This window comes from Triplophysa dalaica, chromosome 20, assembly GCF_015846415.1.
Source record: "Triplophysa dalaica isolate WHDGS20190420 chromosome 20, ASM1584641v1, whole genome shotgun sequence".
Classification (NCBI taxonomy): Eukaryota; Metazoa; Chordata; class Actinopteri; order Cypriniformes; family Nemacheilidae; genus Triplophysa; species Triplophysa dalaica.
Genome location: NC_079561.1, coordinates 8,753,536 through 8,774,567, shown reverse-complemented (window position 1 = coordinate 8,774,567; position 21,032 = coordinate 8,753,536). Strand labels below are relative to the sequence as shown.

Below are 21,032 nucleotides of genomic sequence, written 5' to 3'. Positions count from 1 at the left end.
CTTTATCTCTGCATTACTGACACTTCTGACCAGTGCTGGCCGAGAGAGAGACAGTCATAGTGACAGTAAGAGAGTTTTGTTACAAGCTCATTTGTGTGTATATACATAAAATAATGTGTTTGCAAGGGGATAGAGAAGTGTGGTGCTAACGATAAATGTGTCAGCATATGAAAGGGAATGTTTAATCTTCATCTTCATTTTTTCATAAATTGCGCCGGCTGAGACAATACTATTGTTCATACTTGAGAAAGAGGTTTCATTATTATGAATTATGAAGCCTATGTATCTCAGCCTGAAAGACTTGGCATGAGGTGGCATGAGTTGTTTTGGGCCAGAAACAATTTTATAACCTTAGCATCCGTACAGGATACCCAGGCTACCACATACACATCCCCATCATTCAGCAATAGTTTTGTTATGATTTTAAGATTATTTTATATTTCCTTTTTAGGATTTTCAGGTTTTTTATATGTCAGCAACTGCAGCGTGCGATAAACTGTGATTGGCTGTTTTGAGTGTCCAATTAGTTCCATTGTGTTTGGTTGGACGTGTCATGGGGCGTCCAGGATCCGGTGAACTATTGACTGGTTTAATACTTTTAGAAAATATATTATAATTATGTTGAATTGAATACCTTTAACAAATGAAACTCACTATCAGGCTATAAAAGAGAAATGTCAGCCTTCAGTAAGCCGCACTTTTATTCTCATTAGAGATAAATGACAGTCAGAAAAAAAGACAAGTGAGCGATGGTGTCGTCCATACAGCTGTGCAGCTCTGTGTGCTTGTATAGACTTACCGCAGGAGAGCTGGGCAGATTTTTGTCCCCGCTATCTGCTGTCTGTATGAGGGATTTAGTGCTCAAGTTGATATATTAATGTATTCGGCGCTATGAGGAGTTTCCTCCCGGGATATCATCAGATCACCTGCTTCGTTCTCAATTCATTTTTAAATGTGATGCTCAAAGGATCACATGCAGAGAGTTAAAAGCTAGTGTAAACCAGCCTGATCTCACGGGAACTGTTTCAATTCATATTCAGATTTCAAACTTAAATATCAACGGGTCAAAAAAAGCAAAACTTAATCAAACACACAAAGCGAATTTCCGTTGACCAACACACATCTACACAAACATGCGTACTGTAGATTTTTGGCAGGGGGTGATTTTCTGTCAAGAGTTGACAACAACGTTTGTTGAAAAGAAACGTACACTTTAACTACGCCATCAAAATAAACACACAGACTTCCATTGTTTTTGAATACATTTAACAATGACTGCTGGTAAACACTAACCAAACGACTTTTCAGACTGAAAAAAAAAACATTTGTTTTACCTTAAAATCCTTGTTGTTTTTTGTAATGAGAACATCAAACAATTCTGTAAGGGAGGTTTTATCAGATTTTACTAAGTAAATCCACACACTAAATATTGACTCTACAGTAAGTGTTTTTCATTTACAATTTAAGTAGAGGCATACAGACAGTCCCTCAACTGGCTTTAGTGTATAATCCATGTCTTAAACTAGCCTCTCTTCATTCAAATTGGATAATCACCCTCATTTAGTTAAACCACATGCAGCAGTCCGGCTTTCCAACTGCTCATTTCTGTCTTTCTCCAGCTCCTTTAGGACTTTATACCTCCCAATAAAAGTAATTGGAGTAGTATGAGCACCCTTACAGAGAACATTCCACTTAAAATGATGAAAGAGTTCAAACCGGTCAAAACACAAACAAAAGTATAGTCACAACATCCCTAAATGTCTGGTTCATATTTTAGCATGGTAATAATCATTGTCGTGGAGGGAGATTTTAATATTAAAATATATAGACTGTAAAACAACTACTGTACAACCACAATTGACAAAAATATGTTTTTGGTTATGAAATTGAGATAAAAATGCAGTTTCTGGTTTACTTTTTTAGTTTCCTTTAAAACTATTGTATTACGAACAATACAATCTGAACACATCTCACATGTGTCTAGTTAAGGACAACACATTTTGTGTAACGTTTTACTCAACCTTGAGGTGTCCATTTTAATTATTGAACACAGATCAACACAAAAAGGAATTCTTACAAAACATTTTTGTCTTGTTTACTAGAGTAAATATCTAAACTTTCTTAAATCACGATACATTAAGGCCTACTTAACAAAGAAATTATAGTTTTAGTCTTGTTTTATGAAAGAAAATATAAAGTAGTCCTACGTTTATAACAAATTCAGAAAAGATTGTCAACGGGGTAAGAAAAGAAAAAACTTGAATGAGGTATCGTGTCATTTTGTCATCAAGACTTTTTGGTCAATTTTCGTCCAAGTGAATTTATCTTGATTTAAGAATTTTCTAATATTTGTAGTACTAGAAAACAATAAGCAAATTGCAGTGAACAGAATGTGTTACGATCATTTTTGAGTACTTAAGAGGAACATACCTTATAAAGTAGAAATAATTTTTCTCTTTCTTTTTAATTAAATATAATTTTGACATTCTTGACATGAAATTCTTGACTTGACAGTCTCCATTAAAAATTCATTATACCTTTAAAAAGAAAGAATTCAAGGTAATATAGGATTTGTTGATCATGCCTGGTTTAAGATGCCATTCTACCGTATGGCAGACTACAATAACATCATCGGCACCAGAAAAAGGTTAAAAAATTGATTAAAAGCCTAAAATTAATCAAAAGCTTTTCCGCCTCTCTCAAAATGAGCCACATGCTAATTCCAAGCCAGAAATAAAGTTCTCCGCTGCTCCATTTGCATTGCAAAGCAACATGCACCGTGACTAAGATCACCTGTCTATCAGCCTATTCCCACCTTGGTCCTCCAGCATCCCAAAAGCCCCTGGGGCAGAGCTGCTGTAATTAGCGTGATTAATGCTCGTATTGAGCTCGAATGAGACCTGGGAGGCTGTCTGGTAACACATGCTCACACATACACAACCACACACACACGCGCATGAATACCCTAATGGAGTGTGCCGTACCCAGGTAGACTCTTTCTGTTTAAGACCGACAGAGCCGCTTTGGAAACAAGTAAACTGTAGAGAAGGGAAACTCATTACCTCAGTCAAATACAGCTAATTACTCTAAATGAGGCTTCCAGCGCACAAAAATACAGGAGCGGTGATGCAGCTGGTGTGCAGGGTCTTACAGTAGGTGAAGAGCCTCTCTCTCTTTTTCTTGCACATACATACATACATAAAACATCTGCTGCCACATTAAACTCTGAGTCAAAGGATATTCAATGATATTTTGATTGCATTGAAATAAGGAATCAGCGCAATTCTACTATAAATGTTGCGTTCAGCGTCGATGAAAGGGATTGAATAGGAAAATGTTACTTAACGTGTTTATCCTCAGCAGTAAGTTGCACGCAGAGAATCTCGTGTGTGACACTCTTTTTAACCACACCTGAGCTTCTCACATCTGCTGCATTTCTTGTTTGTAATGTTCAGACTGAAACATCATTTGGAGCGCCGCCAGATTTTTCTGGCGTGTTGGCTTTGACCGATAAGCCTATAAGTTATTTTGCGTGCTTGCGCGTTTGTTTTGCTAGCGTGATGCAGACTTTTTGTTTTCATTATGGGCTAATGAGATTTTCTCACTCAATATCTTTTTGTATTTTTAATGAGTTTCTCTAAATATATTTCTACAAATAAACGTTGTCACATCTTCCTGTCTTTGGTTTTGTTTATTCTCTAGGATCCATTTTTTTTAATGGCATAAAGTTTAAGTTTTAATTTGGTAGACAATTATATCCAAAGCAACTTACAAGTGTGTTTAGTCATGATTTGAGTCTTCAGGACAGAGTCTTTAGTTTACTGCACCTTCCAACGCAAACACTACACTACACTAAAGGACCGTTCACATTAAAAGGATAACTATTAAAAAAATATGAATTCAGGAGAAAAGCGGGGTTTCATAACGATAAAGATACAGACAACAATATCGTTGGGATTCACTTTCAGAAAGATTTTTTCCAGCGGATGAACGATTAAACGTACTGTCAGACAGTTTCTGGCAGATAACGTTTGACTATATGTGATCCCAACGCGGGTTTTATGTCAGAATTAAAGACTGTAGGGGTAGAGTTTACGGCGGGATATTATATGAAACACTTATGAGTCAGCAAGCTGGCAAAATATGTGCTTAACATCCTCGACACTAGCACACCTTCAGCATTCAGAAAGAGCATCCAGCCTTTGCTGTCATATTTTGGAGAAAAGACGTTCGGGAATGAAAACCAAAGCATCAGCAGAAGGTCATCTACATTCATTTTAGTGACTGGGAACACTGCAGCGCGCAGTCTTAAAATAAACATAACGTTATTGTTATTGTCCGCAAATATATAGTTACAGTTATCGTTATAGTTATAATGTGAACGGTCCTCAACTCAAACTCTTCTAACTGTTGGAAAGTTTAAGAAATATCAGCTTGATGTTTCAACTTGTATTTTTTGAAACATGGCTAACCAGCTCATGCAGGTCACCTTGTTGACCAAGATGATTTCTCAGGTTGACCAAACACAGATTGACCAGCGTTTGACAGCTAGAAACCATTTGGTACTCACACCTTTACTGTTTTCAGATGGTTGTTTCACAGAAGGTGGAGGATTATATATGCAGTCTTCTGAAAGCCCTTCTCAAATTGTGCACACAGTGTTGGAATGAGAAATAAGTACCTAAAAATAAGTAAAAATACATTTTTTTTGTACCTACACTGTTTGATTGTGACCACATTGTCTTCTGTCTCGTCTCGGTCGTCCTGGGGTCCAGATCATTGGGTTTGTGAATTTGATTAGGAAACAAAATTCTCACTGAAGGTTGAAGGCTTGAAATTTCAAAAGAGACTTTGTGATGTTTTCTGTTTTCAAGGTGAAACAAATCGAAGTGTGAACTATGAAGCAAGAACCCACATCACACTTTGATCAGACTGCAGGCTGCTTCTACAACACTCAAAGTGTGGAAAGCCTATCTCTTGTGATAACAGACAAAAACATTTAATGAAAGGAATTGCAGAATAATCTACGTTTATGCATTTGGCAAAACGCTTTTGAATGGTGTGTCACTTAAGAATCATCTCCTATGCAGTCTGTTGTACTCCATCAAACAGTTTCTTTTAATATGATATCACATATGTTACAACAATAATTTAAACACAATAAAAGAACAAATCAAGCCTGTGTGTATGTGTGTGTGTATTGATCACCAGATCAGTTTCACAAAGGTCATCAAATAGTTCAGAACATTGGTTGTGGACACAGTAAGTGTTGTGTCTTCTGCAGAGTCCAGCACTCACACACTTGTCGGTGTATAGATGTGTGATCTGGGGTCTGTAGGGCCGGTTTGTGGAGATGCAGCGTGGAATATTGATGCTGCGGTTCCAGACAAGTGGTGCACTAAGACAGCAGAAGGGAGAACATGGCACACATACTTCGCCTTCAGCGCTGTCTCTCAGTACTTCACACAGAGCTGGAGAGAGGGAAAACAGAAAGATGAGAGCGAAAAGACGGATGAATAAGGGATTAAGAGGAAAGGAAAACATCCAGCTTGAGTTCTGGAGTCACTTATTTAAATATACGATTTTAAAGGGATAGAAGCACATGCAAGAAAATCAGAAATGAAACTCTTTCATCATATATTCACCCTCAGTGTTTGACTTTCTTCTTCTGCAGAACACAAAATAAGGTTTGTTGAGGAACATTGGTGACCTAACAACAGTGAACCCCATTGACTTCCATTATATGGACACGAAGCCACATTTCTCAAAATATCTTTTTTGTGTTCCGCAGAGATAAGAGTCATGTAATTCACACATTTAAAGTGCATTCAATACTTTATACTATAGCTGTCTATGGGTCTTTTTATATAGTTGTCTTGTGCCTCTGCTAATAGCCGGCACTCGATATTAAAGCAGTTTACTGGCGAAATGCGGCGTGCGCTAAACAGTGTGTTGACTGTGAGCGTGTGAGATGATCACAATTCTCCTTGACGGTCTCAACGGGTCCTGAGGTGCTAATTAGAGGAAGAATTAGCCACATGCATACAGTAGACACTCTCAATTTACCCTTCACATTCTCTCTCTATCTGTCTCTCGCTATAAAAGGGATTTGGTGTTCTCCTTTATGTCCTTTATTGAGTAATTAGAGTTCATTATCACAAAATCAATGGGCAATGTAATTAAAGTTCTTTATGCTGTAAAGTCTGACTGCTCGAGTCGTCGGGTTCTCAGGTTCCCCTGCAGTCTGTTTCACTGCTATCTTTCCTGATATCAGCTTCACACCCGCAGCTCAATGACAGTTCAACTTCATCAGCCTCAAAAACCCATTTCGTTGAGACGTAGATGGGTCAGGAGTCTAGTTTTTCCACATCTGTGGCAGTTCTCTCATTTCTCTTGGATTTCGTCACTGCGGGCCACTCGAAAGCGTTGGAGACCACAAGATTAATTAGCCCTTTTGATAATGGATGTTCTGGAGAGGGCATACTGTCTAAATGCCCGTTTGACATATCACATTGTTTCAGATTTAATATGTTGTATGTTGCTTTCGGCTCTGTCCCTCTTCTAAATGTGTTACTCTCACGGATAGAAAATTATTTGCATGCACTTGGAGATGGCTCATCTCCCATAGTGCCAAACATGCTCAGTTCCCTTAAAACCTTGAGCCTATCAGAGAGGAGCATCAAATAAAATCTTCGCTCCTCGCCGCCTATCAGAGTTAAGCATGAAAAAATCCCTCCCGTTGCAGGCTGAAAGTGTAGAGCTTGGGATAAAATGCTCTTCTGCAGCCTTTAGATAATGCGCGCTGGCCTGAAGCTGGTTAGAGCCGGGATGAGAGGCACTGTTAGAAAGAGAAAGAGAACGAGAAAACAGAAAAAAACTGAGATCGGATAAAATATGAGATTCTTTCATTTAAAGGGATAGTTCTCCCAAAAGGCAAATCATCATTTATTCACCCTCATGTCGTTCATAACCTGTATTACTCAAAAGAAGATATTTTAAGAAATGTCTCGGAGGTTTTGTGTCCATATAATGGAAGTCAATGGAGGACCAATGTTTGTTTACCAACAATCTACAAAATATCTTCTTTTCAAGTCATGCAGGTTTGAAATAACATTTTACGTATTTTAATTCTAGGCAAACTGAAAGAAAAGGAGAAAGTATTAAACTAAATAAGAACTCGAAGTTCAGATTTGAATATTAAAGAAAAAGAATCATTCAGTCTTTCTCAGATTTTTTATTTAGTTTAGACTTAAATGTGTGTGTGGTATCAGGTTGTGTCATGTCCCTGTTCTGCCAAAATCTGCTGTCAGGTGAAAAACCCGACTGGTGTCCTATTGTGATTCGCAATTCATGGACAGTCAGCTCAGCCAAAGCTTCAGATATTTAGTTACTAAAACTATCTCGTGCAATCACCAATCAAGTTTAATTCATGAGAAGTTCCATCATTTTAATATTGTGCTGAACACAGAAAAATCAGTCTTCTTACAAATGTTCAATACACGGCATTAGCAGCAACGATATAAACGTTATGTGGCCTAAACTTAACTTATGGCAGAAGAATCATTAACTGTTGAATAAGTTTAATTTAATTCAATTATTAAACTGTATTTTTACGTTCTACTGTCAGTGTTCGTGTTATCTGTATGCACCAAGGGAGAGTGACGCAATTTCAATTCTTCATACGTATGTTCTATATACTGTATGTGGCAGAAATTGACAATAAAGAGGACTTCGACTTTTGAATTTAAATATACAATAAAATTCAATAATTGAAATATAAATTTAATTAAATAAATTGTAATATTACTAGCCACGAGCCAGACCAATAACCAAACAAAAGTCATCTTTGGGGAAGGCGTTTTCAACCCAAGGAACCCTTTAATTTACCTTCAATGGAGTATATTGATCACATGACTGAATGATGGTTTGTTCATAAACCTGTCAGTACCATTTGAATGCATCCCTTCACCCCAGCTCTACATTTAATGCTCAAATTATATGTTAAATGCCAATGATATTTGTTTGTTCATACGTTTGAGTAGTGTTCAAAAATTGAACCATGAAGTTCTTCTGGACCAGCGTTTATCATGTCATCTGAAATGGTCTTTCAAGAATATGATGCGCAGGTTTAAATCATGAGAATTTCCCACTCTTCACTTCAGTTTCTCATGTATGTCCTGTATGTTTTTAGGTACATCCACACCTTGTACCTGGGTGTGCAGAGCCGTTGGCATGGAGGCCCCGGGCAGCATCACTTCTACTGGCGGCTGATGTTCGAGAGCGCTGACATCAACATGCTGCGGCTGCTGGAGGCCTTCCTGAAGAGCGCTCCTCAACTCGTTCTTCAGCTCAGCATCATGATCCATAGCAACAACATACTGCCCCTGCAGGGTAAAACACACTTACAGACACACACAGGTTTCCCAGGTGGGGCTGTGATATGCTTTTAGTTGAGAATATTTAATGAGGAGAGCGAGAGCTATAAGCCACTTGTGTGATTGTGTCTTGATCGGCATGACTTATTCATATGGCGCTGCAGAGGAGAGGTTTGCTTGTGATGAATTAAACAAAACATTTTACACGCTCTGCTCTGTGCGATTTCATATGACATGAACCTGGCAACTGTGTTACAAGAATAGACAGAGGAGAGAGAGAGAGAGAGAGAGAGAGAGAGAGAGAGAGACATACTGTATTTATGATATGGTCGCTGCCTCATAAAAGATGTTTTTCCCTTATGCCAAGAAAATATATTTTCCTATAAATTAACTGTCAATATGTTAAATTATGTAACATATATTTGAAAATATATAGAATCATATATTGTTAATACATTACAGCATTACAGTGTATTGAATAATACATAAGGAATTGAACTTTTCATATAAAGAAAAATATAAGCCTCTGGTTCCAAATAGAATGTATTATTTAATATATTGCATTTTAGTTTCCATTGTATTCCCATACATTTTGTTTCGCAAGGGTTGTCTCGCTGTATAGCTGAACTGGAAAGGACTTTCTCCATGTACCAAGACTTAGTTAATTTAGATTAATGTGTATTTACTGTATAGATGCACTATTGTTGTTTGGTAATTCACGCATGTTTGTGAGTGTATTGTGAAAAATGTTTGTAAAGGTTAAACCAAACAAAGATTAATAAATGTAATAGAAGAACATTCAGATGACCTTTCATGTTACTGTAGCTATTGCATAGTTTTAAAGGGAAAGTTCACCCAAAGATAAAAATTCTGTCATCATTTATTCACAGTCACGTGGTTTAAAACCTGTATATGACTCTTTCTTCCGAAGATATTTTGAGAAATGTATCGGTGGTTTAGGATACAAACAGTAGAAGATAATGAAGTCCAGTGTAGTTTGGTTGCCAGCAGTCTTCAAAATATCTTCTTTTGGTTTCTGCACAAGAAAGAAAATCACACAGGTTTGGAATAACATGAGGGTGAGTAAATGATTAAATAGATAAAGAATATAATAGAAGAGAACATTACATTGCATTTAAAATGACAAACAGTTCTCTTGTTTTAGAAGTCCACTGCATACTGAGGGAAAAAGAGAACATTATTCCAGAACTGATAGGAGCCTAGTCAGCAGAAACAATGGGAGGAAATTCAATGAACAGAGAGAAAGAGAGAGAGAGAGATGTAGAACAGCAGCTCTAGGAATAGATTCCTTACTACAGAAAGGGATCTAAACAGGCAGAGGCTCCGAGATATTCCGATTAATTCTGGGTCAGGGGTTTGGGTTACCAAGCACAGAAAGCCTCTTTCTATCTCTTCCTATCTTCTGTTTTTGGCTATTTCTCTCTGTGTCTGTTTGATCTCATGTTTCAGCCTGTCTGACCATCTTAAACCTTTGACCTCTGCATTGTGTCAGCCAATTCCATTGTAAAGTGAGCATCCCATCTTTGAGTACTCTAACGGATGTAGCGTGTTATTTTCTCATACAATGGCATTGCTGAATACTCAATTCTGGTTAGCAGATGCAATGCATGCACTGTTATACAGTAAAGACGATTTAAAGCACAGTATTGACGTGCATGTGGTGTAACTGTAAAAATGTACTTGTATTAAAAAGAGGCATTTGCTTCTCTTTTAGGGAGATTAAAAAATAAATATAGCATAACTGGGCACAGAGGTGCCCTGGGTAGTGCGTTTATAACTCAGAGCCGGCCCGTGAGATAAAATCCAGCATGCAAATTGAGTCAAGTGCTAAATTTGTGGGCGTATTTATTTTAGAAAATCAGGTGCTAAAACAATGCAGATAGCACATGCACATAAATAATGATATCAGTGTAATTCACTCTCGGCAAAAACTTTCCTATGTGCGTTTGTGAGGAATTGGCAAACTCTAATGCATGCATTTAGTGGAATAGCACAAATATTTGTATTAAAATGTATTACACAGTGTAACAAAACTTTTGACCTTTTTGTAGTTCCTGTACAAGTCTGAAGTGCTAATTATTGTGACAATATTTATTTTCATGTAGCATCAATGTTTTAGTTTATATTTGCTCAAGTAAATGTTTTTTATTATTATTACGTATTACGATATATTGGAATTAAACAGAAAACAGTACAAATTTTCAGATATTTTAAAAATGATTTTACAATCAACACTGTCAGAAACTTCTAGAAATTTCTATATCACAGGGAAGGTAGGATGAACCGATGTCTGGAACTTACACTATAAAACTTTGCTGTAGTTTTGCCGCAGGTTTGCCAGTAACTTACTGTAGATTTAATTACTTAATACTGCTTTCCTTTTAGTACTTTTTTTCAATTTGAATAAAACTTAAAATGAAAACGCTTTCACTTTTGAGATTCAAAAGGAGCAAGAAGAGACTGGTCTCGTTATTAACATTGGCACAGTAACAAAATTACTTTTTTCTTAAGCGTTTTTGACTTCTTAAAACATTTGCACAAGAATTGTGACCTAAGATATTTAGTCTTGTTTTATGAAAGAAAATATAAGAGCTAGGTAAATTTAGGGTTAAAACAAATTGATAAATTAAATCTACAGTAAGTTACTGGCAAACCTGCTGCAAATTAAATTACAGAATAGTTTTACAGTGTAGTTTGTGTCAAATGTACACTTCCGTCCTGTATTTTAAACTGTTGTTTTGAGCTCAGTGTTATGCAAGCATCTTGTAATTTCTGCATACGAGTAATAATACCAAGATTTATAAATATGCGAAAATATTTTTTGTTTTTGGTCACACTTTATTTTAAGGTCCAATTCTCGGTATTAATAAACCATTAACTATGATATTTGCCTCAGTAAACTACTAATATGTTGCTTATTAATAGTTAGTAAGGTATTTGTTAGGTTTAGGTATTAGGTAGGATTAGGGAAGTAGAATATGGTTATGTTGAATATTCCATTCCATTTTCTACCGCTTATCCGAACTACCTTGGGTCACGTATGTTGAATATGTGCTTTATAAATTCTAATAAACAGCCAATATGGTCCCTATACTAAAGTGTTACCAGTTTTTTTTATAAGTACCGTTGATGGTAAAATATGTGATTTTCGTATTCAGCATGTTATCTTCATAAAGAATCAGGAAAAAAAAAATGTTACATTGTGTTATGTAAACATTTCCGTTTTTTCTACCACCTCATCTAGAATACAGTAAGTGCAATCGAACTACTGTAACCCTCTCTCTCTCTGGCAACGTGAGGCTTTAACTTGTTTTATCCCTTTCTCTTCATTCTAATCTACAGCGGTCTTTGTGGCGGTGGGCTTGCGCCGCATCCGATGTTTGATTTAATTAAGATTGCCAGCGCATCGCTCCGTTAAAACCTTAGAAAAACAGGCCAAGAGAGAACTTGCGGAGCGCACGGGCAGGCTGAAAGCGGAGCTTGAAAACGCAGACTAATGCTTTTGGATCTCTGCTAATTAAGACCACGCTTAATCTGGATCTGCACCAAATGACTGGAGAGACAGAGATGGATTTAGGACGAAACCAAATGTGTGAACGACTTTAAAGGAAAGACTCTAGCCAGAAAACGAGTAACCACATCAGGGGTCAAGTCTGTGCTAAGGGAAATCCGGAATGTGATATGTACCGCGTGGGCCCGCAGCAGAAAATAATAGTATGTCTTGAATTATTTATGTCACGATTGACCTTCGTTATAGGAATTTTCACTATCTGACCGCATGTGGCGGATTCTTTCATGTGGTCTTCTGAATATCCTCAGCTGACCTCATGTAAGCACGCCCGGGGGGTGTGAATGTGTTTTAAAAAGACTGCGGGTTCTTAAAAACATGCGTGTGCGGATTGTGACCGAGTTGGGAACCGAAAGGGACCCGGCAGATAAACAAACATGCGGTGGGAAGCATTAAAGAGTTGATCCCCATGATAACATCAGCAAGTCTCCAGAGATTCATATCTCCCCATCACTCAAGAACATGCACACACACACACACATCTTCTTCACCTTTTTACACAACCTCATGCTCTCGCAAACACAACTTGAAACGCCTGTCTGTTTCCTTGTCAACGAGTCAAACTCACACATACTCTCTCTCTAGAGAGACATTTCTCTCAGGCAGTTTGGTAACAAGCCCAGCGATTTGTCGTCTCAGCAGGTGTTGTCTCTTCTTTAAATTTCGACTTGAAATCTTAAAACAAAAGCAGCGTTTGTAACATAACTTTGACCGTTTGCTGCTTTTTACACTATCAATCTTTACTCCCTCTTGAAAGACCATCTCTCAAGTCTCAGCCAGCTCATGTCACTTCCAATTTTATAAAAGGCGCATCTTTAAATCAGTCAGTATCTGTTCTCTCGAAACGTGTCCGCTTTGACGCGAGGTAGGTTCACACGTTTCTATATTATGAGTTATGAGAGGCAAGAGACATCAATTAGGGTCTGAATTATTCAGCTTTAAGAGTTAATTATTCAGTCGCATGTCCAATTAGCAATGAATCACATCAGATCTTATTAAATATTGAAGGCAGAAGTCGGCGAACGTGGAAATGTAGTTGTTGGTAATGACTTTCATTAAGTTTTATATTTAGCATTTGCTCTTTTCGGGACAGAGATACGTGACAGTCTCTAACTCTGAACATTAAAATGCAGCATTTCATGATTTGACAAGTTGATCTCATAGTTTGTATACATTTGTCGGTCGAATTTCGAAAAAATCTAACCTCAGGAGTGACAAAGTCATCCAACAGCAATGTGAAAGACTGACAGCACGACAAGACGCATTAAAACTGTAATAAAAATCAATGTTATCACATGGAAAAATTACTTTGAATTTTTTTCTAAATACAATATTAATTATGTTTTGTGCAAAAGTAAGCATGAACTTGTTTTCTTTGCAATATTTGAGGTCTGTTCAAATACAAAGCATCTTTTCTGTTATTTTTCTTTTTCAGCAAAAAAATATTTTTGGGGGAATAAATATTGTTAGTACTTAACAGAAACATATAAATTGTAAATTCAAAAATACAAAAAAATCATTTTGAAATGATCTCTTAATTTTGGCTGTATATGACCTAATGCTTCATTACTTCAGCTCTTTCATCTTTCCTTTTCTTTATCTTTTGTTTTTTGTAGGACTCTCTGCGTCTGCCTCTCTGGTTTCTCTTGCCTGGATGATCGCTTCATACCAGAAGGTTCTGCGTGACTCCCGCGACGATAAGCTCCCCATGTCCTACAAGGCCGTGATTGTCCAGATGCTGTGGCACCTCTTCACCATCGGTGCTCGGACGATCGCCTTCGCCCTCTTCGCTTCAGTCTTCCAGCCCTACTTTGGGATCTTCATAGTGGCCCACTGGTGCGCCATGACTTTCTGGATCATTCAGGGCGAGACCGACTTCTGCATGTCGAAGTGGGAGGAGATCATCTACAACATGGTGGTGGGCATCATCTACATCTTCTGCTGGTTCAACGTGAAGGAAGGCCGTGCCAGATTCCGATTGGGCGTGTATTACTGCGTGACCTTGATCGAGAACGTTGCGCTAACCGCCGCTTGGTACATCCACAGGGGACCGCACACCTCAGACTTCTACGCCCTGATTATCGTCTGCGTGGTGGTGTGTAGCTACGCCTTGGGAACTTTCTTTATGTTTGTGTACTATTGCCTGCTCCATCCAGACGGGCCCATCCTGGGCACCCAGTGGAGCTGCGTGGAGGAGGGGATGGGGGTAATCGGGCTAGGTGGCATCGGGGATTTGGGTACACCTTTGCCCCAACCTGACGTTGTAACCAGTCCACCCAGAACGCTCCAGAGGACTACCGGTGGGGATCGGGAGGCAGGGGCAGGAGACAGAGATAGTACGCTACCTGTATTTCAGGTGAGGCCTCCTGTCCTTCCCCCAGCTCCCTCCCCTCGTCACTCGGGACCTGAGGGTCCCGTTATCCGCATCGACCTGCCAAGAAAGAGGTACCCGGCATGGGACGCCCATTTTATCGACCGTAGGCTAAGGAAGACCATCCTGGTGCTAGAGAACACGTCACCTGTGACGCCTCGGATCCGGTACCAGAGTTTCAGCAACCCCAAAGAAGTGACAGAGTATGAGACTACGGTGTAGTGGTGTTCAAAACTCCCACCTTCAGGGGGCTCCACCTTCCACATGACATCTCTATGCAGAGGTGGGACAGATGACTCACGAGACAGATGGTGCTGTGAGATTCCGATCCCAGACAGTCGGCATGGTGCTACATAGTGGGACCCTCCACACGTTTGGCATCAGGGTACAACTGTTGCCCGACTGGTCTGGCACTTCGGTCAAAAGAGAAGTAAACGAAATGGAGCATTTAAATGAACAGAGACGCACAGAAAGTGACTCTTGGAGAGGGACATGCCTTTCTTATCATCCACTGAACGTAATATGCTCACCACAATGGTCAGGAGAGAAAGTGGACACATGTAAAAAAATAGATGAACTGACCAATCAGTGTTGCTCAGGATCACCCTGATTACAGTATTGGTCTGTAAGTTTAATGTTACGGTGACCTGAAAACAGTACAAATCGTGTATTATTTGCTTCTGTGAATGGTGAGGTTAGCGAGTTCAATCAATCATCCGTTTCCTCGAGAGTACTTCTGTATTTATTGACCGAATGACTTATTTATTTATTAGATTTATTTTTTATGACTCTGTGGCCATGTCTTTGATATAATTCTTCTTATTGAATATTCATATATAGATATTATCTTTTGTTATGTGTATATAATAGAATGGTGCCGATGTGTCTGTATGAATGTTTTCGGGTTGTCTGTATGTCTGACTGGTCATGGGTCACGCTGCATTGTTTATCTGTTGAGATAAATGAAAAGAAAAAAGTCATATTATAAGACAAAAAGCTGTGATCGAATAGTAGTTGAAAACAAATGTAAAAAAATATATGACAGCCTCGGAAAAAAAGTAAACAACTACATTGTGTGTGCGTGTGTTTGGATGTTTAATGTTTTAATGAAAACAAGATCTTTTTGGTGATGGGTATGATCATTTCGCTCTGCGACCGATCATTTAAAGTGAAACAGAGTATTTTTTGAGTATATTTGACACTATGAAAACCCAACATGATTGACGAAGTGAATTCTACTCGCGTGGTGAGTAACAAGAGGGGCAAGTTTTGGTGTGCGCAGTCTGCAAAACCCTTTTATATGTTTAGGCGCTCATTTCACTCATTATTTTGTTATTTGGAAGGGGGCGACTGCTGTGGTTTGGGAAGTTTGTGGTCTGGCGATCAAGAAGGTTCTTTTTAGACCATGAACTGAACTTCAGGAAGAAGACAAAGACTTTTTTGTCACTTCATAAAATCTTGAGACCACTTAAATGTATTTTTCTGCTTTTTTTTGAGAATTTTGAGATTCAGCGATTGTAAATACCTCCCTCCGATTACAAAATTATCACAAGACATCAACGGAATCAGCTCTTTCTCTCTCTCTCTCTCTCTCTCTCTCTCTCTCTCAGGGTTTTGAGGTTCTAATGCAATTCAAAAACCAAGCATGAGGATACAAAAATACCCAGAGACATTGTGGGTAATTGTCAGTGACAGGATCCTGCTGTCCAGTGTAAAGATTCTGATGGAGCAGCAAATGATGCACGCTTGCTGTAATTATGCTGCACTGTAAGGAGGGCGGTCACACAGGACATGCACACGCTTTCAGTCTGCGCTATTTTTACATTTGACTTTGGTCATGTGTGTCTTTTTTATCCTTTTTACCTCCATTCAAAGAACCCTGAATTGGGTTTCATTTGGTCACATATTGTCGTAAACATTTACAGAAATGTACTGTTTTTTTTGTGCAGATTTTACACATATAGAGGAAAAAACGTATTTTTTTATATACAGTAAAAAATTATCAAATTACATAAAATGTATGCAAAGTTTTATGAAAACATAATTTTATGTGGAAAAAAAATATTTTACGTTTTTTACTGGTGCCCAGTTTTTGGGGGGGATTTTTTAACAGTGTATGCAAGAAACGTGTTCTGTAAGTACAGTACAAATTTCACGTGCAGGGAGTATTATTGATACAGAAGTGGTGACAAAAAGATGAATACACTTTGAGATGAATCTATTGACCGGGTTCCTGTGGAAACACGGAAGGACCATTACGCATGTACATATGATGTGTGTTTGGCCTGAGATGGTGAATGTGGCCCTGTCCTGAAAGCCAACCCACCATTATTTCCTCATGTCCACAGATGAATTACAGGGTTGTTCATTCAAATTCAAATTTCTGTCATCATCTATACACCCTTTTGTCATTTCAAACTTGTATGACTTTTTTACCTCCGCAGCACACAAAAGAAGATATTTTGAAGAATGTTGTTAACTGGATCCGTGCTGTTCGGTTACCAATTTCCTACCAACTTGTCACAATGGTTTGAAATGACAAAAAGGCCAGTAAATGATGACAGAATTTTCATTTTTGGGTGAACTATACTGTGAGTTTTTGGACAGATTTTTGGTGGTGAGTGAGCATGCTGTCTCTCTGCAGGTGTTTAGATCTCTTCTATTCTCCTACAGTCTAACCTCACACAGAAGTGCCACTCCCCATTATATGACAAGTCCTGGTGCACACTGCCCCCCTGTGGATGCTTGCTGGTAACTGCAGCATGACTGACACCACTTCTACAATGAGGTCAAACTCAAACCAATGTTAAAGGATTTCTTAAGTCCCAGAAATAATAGTTTAGTGTAATAAACATCACTTCTCTGCATGTTAAGTCATATGAACTTTGACTATGTGCATCCGCTAAACCAAGCAACATGAATATAATATACATTTACATTTAGGCATTTGGCAGACGCTTTTATCCAAAGTGACTTACATTGCTTTTATCCTATACATTTTACATAGGTATTTGCAATCCCTTGGGATCGAACCCACAACCTTGCGATGTTAACGCAATGCTCTCACCACTGAGCTATAGGAAAACTGTCTTCAGGAATATATGTCACTTCAAAGTCAAATGGACCAAACTCTTCACCCATTCACTTTTGCAGGGCTCTCAAGTCGAGACACACGCCTGTTAACATGTTCAAACGCCACACCTTGTATTTCTCACGCAGAGAATTTTCCAGGATAACACCCACCAAGTTGCGTCGCTATAAGAGGAATCAAGTGAGTTTCCCCATAGAGTTCAGAACCAATGTTGGGTAAGCTACTCTGAAAACGTATTTAATTACTAGTTACTAATTTCATATTCAATATAAATCGACTTCAGATGGTCCAAAATGCGCCTGGCAGACTTTTTTGACCGGCACCCGTGAATTTGGTCATATCTCCCACATAGTATATTCTTTGCACTGGTTCAAAGACTGTTACAGAATCGATTTTATGATTTCATTGTTTGATTTTTACGACGGCGTTTTAGTGCCACGTTAAAAATACAAAAAATCCAAGATTTCGAGTATAAAGTCGAAATGTTACGAGAATCAAGTTTTGAAGCAATTTATTTTGACTGGTCCCCAAGTAAACAATCTTCTTGGGCATGATGCAGCCAGTGCAATGGGCTTAGTAAAGAGGCTGGAAGACCTTTAACCCATTTCCTCTCCTGAATTAGGTTTAGTAAAGATCAAACCTATCAAAATCATCTTGAAAGAGAATGCAGTACCCTACATTGTGCACACTGCATGACGAGTGTCTGTGTCTTTGCTCAGGTATAAGTCAAAGCAACGCTAGAGAGAATTGATAAATGCGGTGTCATCCGAGAAATCACAGAGCCTACTGAATGCTGTAGCACTATGGTGGCCGTTCCAAAGAAGATGGGGCAGATTAGAATTGACGATATTTTAATTTATGACAACACTCCTGAGGAACGTGAGCAGCGATTCCAGAGGGCTCTGACAGTCCTTGAACGGGCAGGTCTGCAGCTGAATCGGGAAAAATGTCTACTGCGACAGTAACAACTCAAGTATTTAGGACATGTCATAGACAAGGAGGGCATACGGCCTGATATAGCCCGAATCGAAGCTATTACACACCTAGAAATCCACAGAACATCTCTGTCCTGAGGAGAATGCTGGGAATGATTCACTACCTTGGCAGGTATGTTCCTCATCTCTCAGATGTCATTCGACCTCTCAACGAGCTGTTGAAATGTGATGTCATATGGTACTGGGGTCAAGTGCAAGAGGAATTTTTTTAAAACGGACATTTACTTTTACTTGAGTAACAATTTCTCTAGTTACTTGTACTTTTACTTGAGTAAAGATTTTGGCTACTCCACTCACTTCTGTTAAGAGGTGAAACACACACACACACACACAATATCAGTGTATTACACAGAACAGCTTTCAGAGCCAATGTTAAAGTCATGGAAGCTGTTATTTGACAGGTTGGTTATCTTAGAATGTGTGAAGCTGACTTCTTATTACCAGCTGTAAGACTGTGATGAAAGCGAAAGTAGTTTAGCTCCTAGCTTAGTTAAATGTTTACAATCTCTGATTACCAAACACTTTAAATTAAAAAAGAATTCCCCCATTGATTCCCCAGAATCAATGAAAAGAGCCTTTGCAAATGATCTCAGACTGTGTGTCCATACAGTATCTCTATGATATGTCAAGATCTCTGATAGTTTACAGTCGTCATTCATTTAAATGAGACATTCAGTGACATCAACACATGTTTACCAGAAGCTGTTAAACTCCCAACACTGAGAAAGTCCTGGAGCCCCTAACAGGGTCACATCAGTGGCAAGTAAACAACACACACACAACATGACATGAAGTGCACAGTGTTTTATTGTACATGTTTAGATTTCATACAGTCATATACTTCAGTGTCTCTTTGTTAAATAACTGTGTTTATTCTAGGCTCCTAAAATCAGTTTCTTCTTTTCTACATTTCAACTTATCAAACTACGTCAGTGATGTTGTGTTGTTATAGAGTTGCTTAATACAGAATTTGAATCATGCATCAAACACTTACTACTACAGATAAATACACAAAAGACAGTCAAGTATGCATAAAGATACACAGACAAGTGAGAATCACATGAAAACACTTGACAAAGCTGTGAGTCTACTGCACATTATGATGATGGTTGTGTTGTTCTGGTTGTGTATCGTACTGAAATCTGATGTGTGTCTGATCTAAGACAGCAGCGAAGAGACGGCAATAAATCAGCAGCATCAGTCCTCATGAACAAATACAATAAACAGTCAGCGAGAGGATTCAGAAACAGCAGACAATCAAAAAATCCATAGACTTTTACAAATGAAAAACTCTGCCAAATCTTACCATCAGTGATATGATAAACCAAACACACAATTGTGTACGGGAGGATAATAAACGTGTAACTCAACAGCACGAGGAACAAAGTGCCCAAAATCATTCTGAGATTTTGAGACTTCATTGATATTGTGTGAGAAAGACCCCTCCATGTTCCAACAAAACACAGAATGATCACTGGATAGGGGATCAAACACGCTAAAGACCACCAGAGAAAATCAAAATACAGTTCATGTTGTCTTATTGTTCCAAAGATCAGAGGCAGAAACCAGATGATGAGAGAAATCAGACAGGAGGATTTTAGTGTCTGGTGAGTTTTGTGCCAGATAGGATGAGATACCAAAAGATATCTTTCAAACGCCACAAATGCCATAAAATACACACCCACAATCACAGAATAATCATGTGCATGCCTCAACATATGCCTCCGATCCCATGTAATTAATATGAGACAAATCATCTGTATGAGATCTGAAAGAATCAACTGAATCACAAAAACTGAAGCAGTTCGATGAGACTTGATGAGACTACACAACGCGTACAGAGTTAAAATCATGATCGGAATCTCAACCACTGAAAGAATCCAGATAAATAGTGAACGAGCAAATAACTGTTTTTCCCGAAAACTCATATTTTGATGTGAATCATCAGACAGATGTGACTGGTTGTAGGTGATGTTGTGTTCTATCATGATGTAAAACTGTTGAGAGTCGTCACTGAAATAATAACAAACGTGTCGTGAGTTTGACTCTTTAAAGAAACATGTTTAACAAACACAATACACATTGATGTGTGACTGATGTTTACACACAATATGTGTAGTTGATTACAGATTTGGGATGAGGATAAAAAAAACATAACAATATAAGATACAAAAACTGTAAAAGTCCAAAGTTTAAGATTCCTCATAAAAATCTGTGTAAGAAAGTAACTGCAGTTGGGATAAAAGTATTTTTCTATCTGGTGTTTTTCATCAAAAATTCTTTCTTTGCTAAAACATCAAAACTCATCAATTTCAGCAACAAAACGAAAAGCCCGTCTGAATATTTATAAAAGATGAATTGAGAATGATCGTCTATGCCAAAGTATTGACAAGATCTCACCTGCTCAATCTCTTGTTTTATCACTTTTTCAGGTTTTCAGGGAGCTATCCTTTCTCCAAACCACAAAAAAAGGAGAAACTTAAAATTACTTTCTAGTCATTGAACATCCTTCACACATCCCACCAATGCCATATCATCTGCATATTTCATCAGATTACTAATATCACCAGTCACCTTATTTATAAACACTTTCAATCAGTCAAAGACAAAG

The 21,032-nt window shown here is 38.2% G+C and overlaps 1 protein-coding gene across 1 annotated transcript in view; it reads left to right on the top strand.

The window, feature by feature from the left end:
• xkr7b (XK, Kell blood group complex subunit-related family, member 7b) overlaps positions 1 to 15,411 on the top strand; it is a 45,454-nt gene extending 30,043 nt beyond the window's left edge. Inside the window, exons 2-3 of the mRNA XM_056733246.1 lie at positions 8,192 to 8,391; positions 13,581 to 15,411. Coding sequence (XP_056589224.1) covers positions 8,192 to 8,391; positions 13,581 to 14,557 — 1,177 coding nt within the window. The 3' untranslated portion in view covers positions 14,558 to 15,411. The remainder of the gene's footprint in view (positions 1 to 8,191; positions 8,392 to 13,580) is intronic.
• Positions 15,412 to 21,032: the final 5,621 nt, after the last annotated feature.